Consider the following 13,649-nt stretch of genomic DNA (forward strand, 5'->3'; position numbering starts at 1 on the left):
AGCGGCACTCGCCACACTACATGTGGTCTTCACATACAGAAATTGCAATTTGTGCAAACACACAGCCATAGTACCTTTTTTTTATAACGAGCGCCCATTTGTCTATTGCGACACTCAGTCCATTTTTTTTATGTCAATGAAAAAAACAGTTTTGGCCATATCCGAACGAAATGTATACACAAACGTCAGACTGGGGCATAAACGTACATCACTCTTACTTTATGTCTGTGCTGCTCGGAAGCTAATAGTGTTCTGACGCCAGCTAGTGTTTCTCTTTATTCTTAAAACTTATTAAATTATGGTCGGTATTCTGAATCGATTCCTTTATTTGTTAAAATAGGAGATAAATTCAAGTTCGTGCTAGGATATAAAACTACCTCAGTATAATGTTCTAGGGTTAAAGCTATATCTACGGCAATTATATTTGTTAATGTAAATATATATGAAATTATTAGCAGAATAATAGTAAATAATAAATCAGATAATAACAAATAAATTTTAGCTACTCTTTTCTTTTAAAAGACACAAATTGGCACAGATTGTAAATACTCGAGCGCATTTTACAACAGTTAAACAATTAACAAAAAATTGTTCTATTGCCAGCAATTAAAGAATAATAATAACAATTTCTTAGTGACAAATCAATATAATTTGTACCAATACACTTGATAAGGGCCAGAAATCGTCTGGCTGAAACATTTTGTCACATTAACTTTTAACAATAAAATTTGCCAGATTTTTCATTATTTAAGAAATTGTTATTATTACCGGCAAATGTTTGAATAAATATAACAAAAAATTAAATTTGGAATGTAAAAATTAATAAAATAAAAATTTTCGGTTAAAAAATTAAAATTAAAATTATATAAGCATAAAAGAAACGAACGATTAAATGTGATGTTTGCTGCAGGGACTGCAGACGTATACTGTTAAGTCATTGCTTACTTACTACGATTACTTCTGAAATGTCAAAATAATAAAGCCAAACATACAATCATTACAAATAGGCAACGCCAAAATAATAAAGTTAAACATACAATCATAATTGTGAAGATTGTATGTTTAGCTTTATTATTTTGACATTGATTTCAGCAGTAAGCTTAGCAGTGCACATCTGCAGTTTAATACGTTACGTTTCCTACCGCTGTGTTGATAGAACTTTAATTTCTTGACTAAAATTTTTTATTATATTAATTTTTGTATTCTGAACTTAATTTTTTTTTATTTATTTATTCAAACATTTACCTATTGACTTCAAATTTCTTGTAAGTTGCTTTTGTGAATCACTCTTCTGTTTTAACGAAGATGTTCTACAATCTTGAGGTAAGTTTTTGGTATGCTTAATAGCGACTTTTTTTAAACAAAATGCAAAGTGTTTTTTTAATTAACATGTCTATTCGGTTATTGAACCGTCTATATAAATACTACCTTATTTCGGATTGTAGTTTATCTGTTTTTTTATTTTTTGCGCTAATCTACAGTAGACATTAAGATTTAAGTATTGAATTAAGATGACTCAAAGTTGCAATCAAAACGTTTGTGCGTTAATATTAATAAATATTTGTAAGAAAGTTAAATTATTTATCTCTTTCCTTGTTTCTCTTCACACACACACAACACACACACACAAATTGCTATTTGCTTTATTTTATCTGTTCAATGACAAATTTTAATGTAATATAAATTGTTTTTTTAATAAAATGGTTATATAGATTTTGTTTTTAAATAATTTTTATTATTGGATATATATGGATTATATATTTAAACATTTTTTATATTTTTTAAATTTATTTTCTGTATTTGCACGCGCGCGTTATTTGTGTCATTCATCTTAATTAATATTAATAATTGCATAAGTTTTAATACATTAAATTTAGTAGCAATATTTAGCAAATTAATTATTGACAGAAAACATTATTTTATTTCTCAAAATAATTCTATTATATTTCACATTTATACATATAATAAGAATTGTTATTCTTAATATTACTCAATATTAATTTGCAGATAAAGTTTACATTAGGATTGATTGCTGTCTCAGTTATTATAAGTCTGGGACAAGCTTATCCGTCCACTGATTTCGACGACAATTCGCCAGCAGGTGTCGATAAAGACACTTTGTTGAAAGAGCTAATGGATTTTGTCAATCTTCTTCCAATGGATGAAGTTATTGAAATAATAGCCAAGTATGTAACTGAAGACATAAAAGTACGAGAAGCATTAGATTTTATAGAAACAAGTGAATTTGATGATTTGATGCGTACTCTTGAATCTCTTAACGAATATCAAGTATACGTAGAATTTTTAAAAAAGGTTGGACTCCCTATTGAGGAAAGCGTAAAGCAGAAGATACAACATGCCTTGAGTATAAAAGATAATCCATCTAAGATAGAATCTAAGGTTCAGGTCGGTGACGGAATGGAAGGAATGTTCAAGTATCTTCTTAACGTCTTACCTTTGGACAAAATTGACGCTCTTTATGAAGAAAAAATGAAGACTTCCAAAGTTTATGGTGATTTCATTACGAAAATTATGTCGAAAGAGTTGGATAAAATCGTCAATGATCTAATTGCTAATGATACCTATAAAATGTTTATTACAAAGACCAAAGAAAAAGGATTAGAATTCGAAGCATTAGCTCTTTTTGATGCAAGAATGATTGGTATTAAGTCAGAATACGATCGGTATCTACACCTTAACGCTATGTAACATGCTGCATATTTGCTACTTATCAAAGTAAATTATATGTTACTGTAACAACGAAACAAAAACATTACTAATATAATAATTGTTTGTAATAGTAATGTAAAAAATTAATGTAATAATAATTTTTTTTTGACGAATAATAAATTTGCTACTTTAAAATAAACTCTTATTTTATTTCTTCTTTTTCTTATCGATATACTTTTTATAATTAATTCTCTTAATTGCTGTCGTTTTTGCTATCTTTAGATTATAACTGTCGCAGCGGTTGTCATTTTCCTTATTTTAAGTAAAGAAAGAATTTGAAAAAAGTTTACAAAATATCTTTTAATATTATAGTAACTATAATATAGTTAATGATGGTATAGTTATTTTGTACAAAATTGTTTTTTCATATTGTTGTTTTTAATTCTGAATATAAGTGAGAGAAAATGATGGTTTTTTAAGAAATACATAACTTTTTTCTACTTAGAAAAAAGAATCCTTTTAAGATTTTTTACTTTAATATTCAATGTTTTAGGAAAAAAAGTGTTAATCGATATCTGTAACAAAGTTGAATTATTTGGAAGGATCACACACATACACACGCACGCGCGCGCGCACACACACACACACACACACACACACAATGAACAATTTTTAATTAAAAAAAAGTTGATAAATCAATTAAAATATGTAATAGTATACAAACTTCCGAACATAATAATTAACAAAATTTTAGAGATATACAGGGTGTCCCAAATCTGGTGTGCAATACTTCATGGAAAGATAGACGGGATCGAGATGAACATAAAAATCCAATATAGTCTTGGTTAGGTCTATCAATAATCAAGATATAAATTTTTTAATTTATGCGAATGAGAGCGCGCCTTGCGCGCCGAAGGAAGGGCTCGAGCTGCTCGAGCCATAGCACGGCCTACTGTCTCAAGCATTGGCTGCCGGCGGCGGCGGGGGGAAGAAGGAGAAGCGTGGCATCGTCGCCGTTCCCACGTCTCGCCGCACCGCGCCTAAGCTCGCGTCGATGGCTGCTACGCATACTCGCGATTACATGACAAGATTATAAATTATTAATAAAAATATGACAAATCTAAATCGTAATAAACTTCTGTAAATAAGAAAGTCAAAAGAGAGAAAGCGATGGAAACGTATGAATCCTGCAAATAATATAATATTTGCCGCATCAAATTCTCTTATCGTTTTTTATGGAATATTCAATTAACGAAGATTTATCACGATTGATTCTTTATACATTCTCCTTTCGTAACCATCTTATTAGAAAATTACAAAATGCACGAAATACTATCCCTAATATACACTCTTTGTAAAATAACACGATAGAAAAATATTCACGTTTGATCTAAGGACTTCAGGATAATCTATTCGATGCGACTTCTACGGTAATTATAGGTAATCAGAGATCAATGTTATGTCAAGTATCGTTAGTATGATTAACTACAAAGGATTTTCTCTTGTATATGATAGAGAACTTCGAGTTTCTTCTATCGTTAATACATTCTAAGTCACTGAAAATCTGTCGTAATTAATAATGCAATTAAAGGTAGAAGAAACTGTAAGTTTTCTATGGTTATAAAAGAAAATCCTTCGTTGTATTAACAATACATGATATTAAACATTAATTTTTAAGCATAATTATCGTAGCATCGCGCCTAAGCTATCGTGAAATCGTTACATCAAGAGGGAATATTTTTCAGTGTTATTACAAAGAGTGTAACATACTATGGATAAGTATTTCGCGCATTTTAGTATGACACCTCTCTCTCTCTCTCTCTCTCTCTCTCTCTCTCTCTCTTTCTCCCTCTTTTTTCCTCTTTCCCTCTCAAGCACTACGTAGTACACAAATACAATAAATATTACCACGTTTAACAACATTAGTTTGTACTATTCTACTTTCATTATGTGTAATTAAATAAAGCAGAACGTTGCTACAATTTTTATATTAAAAAGACAAAGATAAAAATATGTATTTCGCGAAGTTAGCAGAATATCTTTCCCTCTAAAGTATTTACAGAAACACGATAAATGTCATTTTCAACAACAGTTCCAATCAATATTATTAGAGTTTCATTAAATGTCATATAAAATTTTTTTAACAAGATTACTATTTTTTAACATTTTTAACATTAAACACGATACGACACTCAGAAAGAAAGTATCGTGCTGATTATTTATCGCAGTTTTAGTGATAATTTTTGATAATTTTTTTTTCGATCGTGTGTAATACTAAAAATATAAAGAAATGATAATTGTTAAAATTTTATTCAATTTACACACATAATGAAAGTAGAATAGTACAAACTAATGTTGTTAAACGTGGTAATATTTATTGTATTTGTGTACTACGTAGTGCTTGAGAGGGAAAGAGGAAGAAAGAGGGAGAAAGAGAGAGAGAGAGAAAGAGAGAGAGAGAGAGGGGGAGAGAAAGAGAGAGGGGGAGAGAGAGAGAGGTGTCATACCAAAATGCGAGAAATACTTATCCATAGTATGTTACACTCTTTGTAATAACACTGAAAAATATTCCCTCTTGATGTAACGATTTCACGATAGCTTAGGCGCGATGCTACGATAATTATGCTTAAAAATTAATGTTTAATATCATGTATTGTTAATACAACGAAGGATTTTCTTTTATAACCATCGAAAACTTACAGTTTCTTCTACCTTTAATTGCATTATTAATTACGACAGATTTTCAGTGACTTATAATGCATTAACGATAGAAGAAACTCGAAGTTCTCTATCATATACAAGAGAAAATCCTTTGTAGTTAACCATACTAACGATACTTGACATAACATTGATCTCTGATTACCTATAATTACCGTAGAAGTCGCATCGAATAATTTATCCTGAAGTCCTTAGATCAAACGTGAATATTTTTCTATCGTGTTATTTTACAAAGAGTGTATATTAGGGATAGTATTTCGTGCATTTTGTAATTTTCTAATAAGATGGTTACGAAAGGAGAATGTATAAAGAATCAATCGTGATAAATCTTCGTTAATTGAATATTCCATAAAAAACGATAAGAGAATTTGATGCGGCAAATATTATATTATTTGCAGGATTCATACGTTTCCATCGCTTTCTCTCTTTTGACTTTCTTATTTACAGAAGTTTATTACGATTTAGATTTGTCATATTTTTATTAATAATTTATAATCTTGTCATGTAATCGCGAGTATGCGTAGCAGCCATCGACGCGAGCTTAGGCGCGGTGCGGCAAGACGTGGGAACGGCGACGACGCCACGCTTCTCCTTCTTCCCCCCGCCGCCGCCGGCAGCCAATGCTTGAGACAGTAGGCCGTGCTATGGCTCGAGCGGCTCGAGCCCTTCCTTCGGCGCGCAAGGCGCGCTCTCATTCGCATAAATTAAAAAATTTATATCTTGATTATTGATAGACCTAACCAAGACTATATTGGATTTTTATGTTCATCTCGATCTCGTCTATCTTTCCATGAAATATTGCACACCAGATTTGGGACACCCTGTATAAAAGTAGTTGAAAAAAATAAGAAGTGTGTTTATATCTTAATTCTCTTTGCTAAAAAAATTTTATTTTTGAAAATAACTAGAGAAAAAAACGATAATTTGTTAAAATATTTTAAGGGCATACACTATTCTGACCGCAAATGTTTTTTATAAATATGTAATTAACAATATTGTTACACTATAATGCTTTTTTTCAGACGTGAATTAATCGTCCATTTTGAAAAAAGTGCTTTAATATAAGACAGGAAGATTTTTTAATATGAGATGGTTTCTCATATTAGGAAATAAAGTGTGAAAAGAACATACTTTTAATTAAAAACCTATTATTTATTATAATTACGTAAATTTAACAAATCACAGGCGGTGTTTGTCAATAAAAATATAGAAAATAAATAACGGAAAATAAAAACTTTATATATTCTTTCAAAGTAATTAATTTATTAAACTTAAAACTAAAAATTATTTTGCTTAACCCTAATCTTATACCTGGGGTAGAATAACCCCACAAATTTTTGACTTTAGTTTTAGACTTAGTTTTTTGCCAAGTTTGAATTTTTTTAACTGTTTTTTTACTGTTTTAAAATCTAAATTGCTCCAAAATAACTTTTGGACATTATTTTTAGAAGTTTGAAAAATGTCAAAAAAAATTTTTAAGTCAAAGTGTTTGATAATATGCGAGTAATAACCATTTAAAGAGGCTAGGGGTTATTACACCCCTTGTGTAGAATACCGAATTATTTGATAGGTAAGTAGATGCGATAGAGAAATATAATAAAAAGAGAATACTACATATGAGCTTCTTCTATACTTATCTATCGCGCATATGCATTTACATAGCTCACAATCGTGTTATGAGAAGAAAGCTTGTGTTTGCGCGTAATTAAACAACGACACAAGGACAGGGTCTTTTTATTCCTCCGTCGCATTTTTTGCTCGGCAAAGATATTTGTTAATGAAAATATGTATAAAATTATAAACACATTAATAGTAATATATAATAAATCAGGCACGGTAATAACAAATAAATATTAGCTACTTTTTCCTTTTAAAAGACAAAAATTGACACAGGTTGTCGATACTCGAGCATAATTTATCACAGATAAATGGAATACAATATACAGTGTACAATACCTATCTTAATAGTGAGATAGTAGCCGTGGGCCCGGTCATGCCATATGTACGGCACCAGATAAAGGCTGTGTTCCGAAATTCACTGCCAGTACTGAAAATTTATAGAATACATAACAAAAACTATAGATTTTCAGTACTGGTAGTGAATTTCAAAACACAGCTAAAGCGTTATGCCCTCCACCCCCACTTGTCCTGCTTATGTGCGCTCCAAGCACAAAGACACAAGGTGTCTTTCGTTGAACCAAGTATTATAGTCTTATAAATGCAGAAAAAATGCTGGGCATGCTTCACTATGTATTATCATTGGTAATATTTCCGTTTTTAAATAATTTTTGAATAGATTTTTATAGGATTATTCTAAATCTTTTTTAAAAATATACATGACTAATTGTATTGATCTTGTGTCATTTTAATGTACGCGTTTATGTACTTATTTATGTTTCTTAGAAAGCATATGAAATAAAATTTTACATAAAACTCAATATTTTATAATATATTTTAACTTATAGTATCTTATTTTGATTGCTTAATTTTTTATCTACTTTTTTACCTTTTCTCATAAACTTTGATATTATCATTACATAAATGTACTATTATTTCTAACAGTTTTCAATATGCATCTACACATTGCCATGGCAAGTAAAGAAAATTTCTTTATGTGTATCTTATGTAAATTGAGAATTTAATCGTGTATATGTGTACACTTACGCGCACACAAACAAAATTATCATTTGCCTTATTTTATCTATTCAATTTATATTTAAGTATAAATTTTGTTTTTTTAATAAAAAATATAATTATATAGATCTTGTTTTTAATTAATTTTTATCATTAACGGATTATATATTTAAAAATGTTTAATTTACTTTTAATTAATTTTTTGTATTTACACGCGCGCACGCGTTATTTGTGTGATTCATATTAATATTAATTCATATTCGGACTTGGTTAGGTAATGTGAGAGCGAATAGTCGTGTGGCGGTAGTGTGTGTATAGGATAGAGTTAAATAGGTATTTAGAGATTTAGGATGAAAAAATAAAAGGGAATGGGAAGAGAGAAGAGTAAAGTTGCTGGGGAATTGAAGGGAATACGATAGAAGCAGAAAGATAGGACAAAAGACGGGCAGAAAGATCGCGGCTAAGGAAGTTAGGATGCATAGACGAGCACGGAAAAATGTATAAGAGCGAGAAGAAAAAGAGGTAAAGGGGGACAGAAAAGGACTGGAGAATGCAGTTAAGAGAGAATTGAGTAAGATAGAAAAGTGAGTTAAAGAAAACGGAAAAAAATAGAATAAGGTTAGAGAATATAAAAGTAAGCAAGAGATAGGTTATGTTCATAAATTTAGAGAGATAATCAGGCGAAAAAGAAAGAACGAGAATATACGTAGATAAGTAAAAAAGAGAAGTATTATAGTATAGATATGTAAGATAGGCAGAATATATATTAGTAAATGAAATTGTTTGTATAAGAGTAAGGATTTTAAAGTAGAGAAAAGAGTGGACGCAGATTGCAACCCCTAGGAGATTGAAAAGCAGAAAGAAGAGGAAGAGTGCAGGACTGCAGAAAGAAGATCAAGAATAGGAGAGGATGACAAAGCAAAACGCGTACACAAGAGAAAAAAGCAGAAAAGGTAAATGGAGATCCTGGGTAACGAGGTAACAGAATTCTGGAAGAATATTATAGAAGACGATCCAGAAAGCAACAATATAGATAGGCGTAGGGAAAAGAAAAGGAATGGATCTGGTAATGTAAAATAAAGATTGTACAAATGAAAAGAGAAAAATGTAAAGGATTTTAAAGAGATGAAAAAAAAGAGTTACGAGAGAGAACCAATTGGAGAAGAAGAGTAAACTAAAGGGCTTTCTGGATCAGAAGCAAGACAATGGAAATGAAGAAAGGAGAAGAAATAGATTTTGAAGTTTAAAGTCTGTAAAGGCAATGGAATTGGAAATATTTAACTAGGAAAAGAGGAGGAAAAAAATGAATGAGAAACAACATAGGCAAGGAAGAAGGAAAATTTGTTTGGTGAAACTATTGGATGGAACAGAGTTGTAGGAGAGAGAAGAGACAAGAGGAAATATCAAGGTAAAGGAGTAAGGGATATTATTTATTGTGACCTATACTGCGCAGAGAGGAAGAGAGAAGTAAAAGGTTTTTTGCCCTCTTTATGGATGGATTGGAAAACAGCTCACGATAACGTTAAAAGTCCAGAGGAATTAGAAACTGTGAAGCCAGAAGAAGGGAAGATTGAAAAAAGGTACAATGACACGAGGGTGACAGTAAGGACAGAAAGATTGGCATAAGTGTGCAGTACGACGATGGAACTGTGAGACGGGGCTGTGAAGTGGATCCTTTAGTTTTCAATTTGTAGATAGTAAAATTAGATAGGTACGTATAGAATAGAATAGGAGATGTAGAATTAGGTTAAGAGAGAATATGATCACGAGAGGAAGTGCAGAGGAACTAGTACGCATAGGGAAAGGCTTAAATAGAAAGGTTAGACGAATATAGTTATAAGTAGTAAGGAGATTGTAAACAGAGAAAAGATGGAATAATAGGTGAAAGAAGAACGATGGGATTTGATTAGATTGTATTATAGACAGGATTTTTGCGATTCGAACGGTATAATAGAATATGTTATGTTATGATAGACATGCTAGGAAAGAAATGAATAAGGGCAACTAACCAGGTATGGAATCTAGGAATTATAACTTTTAGTAGAATAAGGCACAAAGAATGTTTAGGAAAAAAGAGGAGATAGAAAAAAAGAAAAGATTTTTGTAAAGATTAGTAAATAAAACAAGGGAGATTAGTTATAAAGGTGTATAGTTATAGGTTGAAAGAAAAAAGACTGTAAATAAAGTAATGATAGAAAGATAGTGTGAGAAAAATGTTTAGATAGGATCATACTGTATTTTATGTAGGATTCTTTTTTTGGTTATGAGATACTGAAGAGAATAAAGTGTATTATTGTAAAAAAATTCGTGCGATAGAGAAAATGTAGGATTATAGCGAAGTAATGGGATTTGATATGCTAATGATATAATTAGAATAATTATATAAAGAATGATATAAAGAAATGATATAATAATATAAAGAAAATTTGTAAGGTAGGGATGGATGCTTAGATAAGTCCTTGATTGTAAACCAAGTCTCTTCTTGGCATTGTATATGCTTGAAGTAAATAAATTCTATTCTATTAATTCATATTCTTAATTAATATTAATAATAATAAATCTTGTAAGTTTTAGTATATTAAGTTTAGTATATTTAGAAAATTAATCATTAACAGAAAACATGATTTTATTTCTTAAAACAATGTTTTCTATTATATTTCACATTTATACTTATCAGAATAGATGTGTTATTCTTAATATTCAATATTAATTTGTTGATGAAGTTTACATTAGAATTGATTGCTTTCTCAGCTATTATGGGTCTGGGACAACCCGTTTTTGGATTTCGACAAAAATTTGGTAATAAAATAATAGAATTTGACAATCGGAGATGGCTTTTCTATACTAATTAATTACTGGTGAACATGCAAATAAAAAATTGTTTTGTTGCTAGTAATTAAAGAATATACTAATAACAATTTCTTAATGACAATTTAACGTAATTTGTATCAATACATTTGATAAAAGCCAGAAATTTTGGCCGAAACGTTGTGTCACATCAATTTTTAATAATAAAATTTGCCAAATTTGTCATTTTTTTAAAAATTGTTGTTATTATTATCGGTAAATGTTTGAATAAATTAATTTGAATAATGAAGTTTGAATAAATTAACAAGAAATTAAAGCTGGAATGTAAAAATTAATATAGTAAAATTTTTGATTGAGAAATTAAAATTAAAATTATATAAGCACAAAGGAAACGAACAATCAAACGTGACGTTTTGGACTGCAGACGTATACTGCGAAGTCATTGCTTACTTACTACAATTACTTCTGAAACGTCAAAATAATAAAGCTAAATATACAATCGTTACAAATAGGCAACGCCAAAATAATAAAGTTAAACGTACAATCATTATAAATAGGCAATGATTGTATGTTTAGCTTTATTATTTTGACATTGATTTCAGCAGTAATAAGTGACGACTTAGCAGTGCACGTCTGCAGTTTAATACGTTACGTTTGACCATTCGTTTCCTACCGCTGTATTGATACAATTTTAATTTCTTGACTAAAATTTTTTACTTTATTAATTTTTGTATTCCGGACTTAATTTCTTTTATATTTATTTATTCAAACTATTGACTTCATTTTTTGTAAATCGCTTTTTTATTGTAAATTGCTCTCCTGTTTTGATGAAGATGTTCTACAATCTTGAGGTAAGTTTTTGGTATGAATAATAGCAATTTTTTAAACAAAATTACAAAGTTATTTTTTAAATTAATATGTCTCTTTGGTTATGGAACCGTCTGTATAAATACAGCTTTATTTTGGATTGCAGTTTATCTTTTGTTCTAATTTACAGTAAACATTACGATTCAAGTACTGAATTAAGATCACTCAAAATTGCAGTCGAAACGGTTGTGCGTTAATCTTGTAATTCTATTTTAATTTTTAAAATATGCATAAATAGTAAATTATAAGTAACTTTTTAAACGCACTAATAACGGTAACTTTTATTGCCCATTTTCTTAAAGTATTTAGTATTAACATTTAGGAGTGTTAACAATTTTTAATCGTTTTGTACAAAATTGTTGAATATTATTTTTTAATAAATTTTGAGATGACAGAAAGAGATGTTTTTTTAAATATAACTTTTTTTTGTATAGAAAAAAGATCTTTTTAGGATTTTTGTCAATGTTTAAGATAAAGAATAGTAAATATTAATCAATATCTGTAAGAAAGTTGAATTATTCAGCTTTCTCTTTCTCTCTCTCTCTCTCTCTCCCTCTTATTCACGCTCGTACGCACATACACACAAATTATTATTTACTTTATTTTATCTATTCAATAATAAAATTTTAATTTAATATAAATTTTGTTTTTTTTTAATAAAAAAATTAATATATAGATTTTGTTTATAATTAATTTTTATTGTTAACAAATTGTATATTAAAAAATTTTTTATTTACTTTTAATTCGTATTTTATACTTGCACGTGCGCACGCATTATTTGTGCCATTTATCTTAATTAATAATAATAATCGCGTAAGTTTTAGTATATTTAGTAAATTAATTATTGACAGAAAACATTATTTTATTTCTCAAAATAATTGTATTATATTTCTCATTTATACATATTACAAAAGATGTGTTATTTTTAATATTACTCAATATTATTTAATATTACTCAATATTAATTTGCAGATGAAGTTTACATTAGGATTGATTGCTGTCTCAGCTATTATAGGTCTGGGACAAGCTTATCCGAACATTGATTTCGACAATGATGTGCCAGCTGGTACAGATAGAGATTTGTTGAAAGAGCTAATGGATTTTGTCAATCTCCTTCCGATGGATGAGTTTATTGGAATAATAGCCAAGTATGTAACTGAAGACGCAAAAGTACGAGAAGCATTAGATTTCATACAAACAAGTGAATTTGATGATTTGATGCGTTCTCTTGAATCTCTTAACGAATATCAGGCATACACAGACTTTTTAAAGAAGATTGGACTTCCTATGGAAGAAAGCTTAAAGATGGAGATACAACATGCCATAAAGATGAAAGATAATCCAACTAATTCAGACTCTAAGGTTCAGGTGGGTGATGGAATGGAAGGAATGATCAAGAATCTTGTTAGCACTTTACCTTTGGACAAAATTGATGCTCTTTATGAAGAAAAAATGAAGAATTCCAAAATCTATGCTGATTTCATTACAAAAGTTACGTCGAACGAGATGGATAAGATCGTCAATGATCTAATTGCTAGTGATGCTTATAAAATGTTTATCACAAAGACCAAAGAAAAAGGATTGGAATTTGAAGCATTATCCCTTCTTGATGCAAGAATACTTGGTATCAAGTCAGAATACGATCACCTTATCGGTATCTAATATGGTGAATATTTGCTACTTGTCAAAGTAGATTATATGTTACTGTAATAATGAAACACAAACATCACTAATGTAATTGTTTGTAATAGTAAATAATTAATGTAATCATAATTATTTCTTTTGATGAAATAATAAATTTATTACTTTAAAATAAACTTTTATTTTATTTTTTCTTTTTCTTGTAGATATGCTTTTTATAATTAACCCTCCGATTAATTGTATTGTCTTTACTACTTTGGAATGTAACTATTTTGCTGGTTATCATTTTCTTTATTTTAAGTAAAGAAGAG

The 13,649-nt window shown here is 29.4% G+C and overlaps 3 protein-coding genes across 3 annotated transcripts in view; all 3 read left to right on the forward strand.

Annotated features, from left to right (window-relative positions):
• LOC105840746 overlaps positions 1-13,649 on the forward strand; it is a 171,261-nt gene that overhangs the window by 57,316 nt on the left and 100,296 nt on the right. The gene's annotated exons all lie outside the window — the stretch shown is intronic.
• On the forward strand, positions 996-3,005 carry LOC105830611. The gene is made up of 2 exons (XM_012670031.3): positions 996-1,323; positions 2,008-3,005. The coding sequence occupies exons 1-2, from the start codon at positions 1,306-1,308 to the stop codon at positions 2,707-2,709; spliced, it is 720 nt and encodes a 239-aa protein (XP_012525485.1). The 5' UTR covers positions 996-1,305; the 3' UTR covers positions 2,710-3,005.
• Positions 11,443-13,515, forward strand: LOC105838809. The gene is made up of 2 exons (XM_028194083.2): positions 11,443-11,681; positions 12,670-13,515. Exons 1-2 carry the CDS (start codon positions 11,658-11,660, stop codon positions 13,357-13,359), a joined length of 714 nt encoding a protein of 237 aa, XP_028049884.1. The 5' UTR covers positions 11,443-11,657; the 3' UTR covers positions 13,360-13,515.

This window comes from Monomorium pharaonis, chromosome 2, assembly GCF_013373865.1.
Source record: "Monomorium pharaonis isolate MP-MQ-018 chromosome 2, ASM1337386v2, whole genome shotgun sequence".
NCBI classification, from domain to species: domain Eukaryota; kingdom Metazoa; phylum Arthropoda; class Insecta; order Hymenoptera; family Formicidae; genus Monomorium; species Monomorium pharaonis.

Coding starts and splice junctions, on each gene's coding strand:
- LOC105838809 (XM_028194083.2), top strand. CDS start 11,658: ATGAAGATGTTCTACAATCTTGAG. Junction 11,682..12,669: donor AGATGTTCTACAATCTTGAG/GTAAGTTTTTGG, acceptor ATTAATTTGCAG/ATGAAGTTTACATTAGGATT.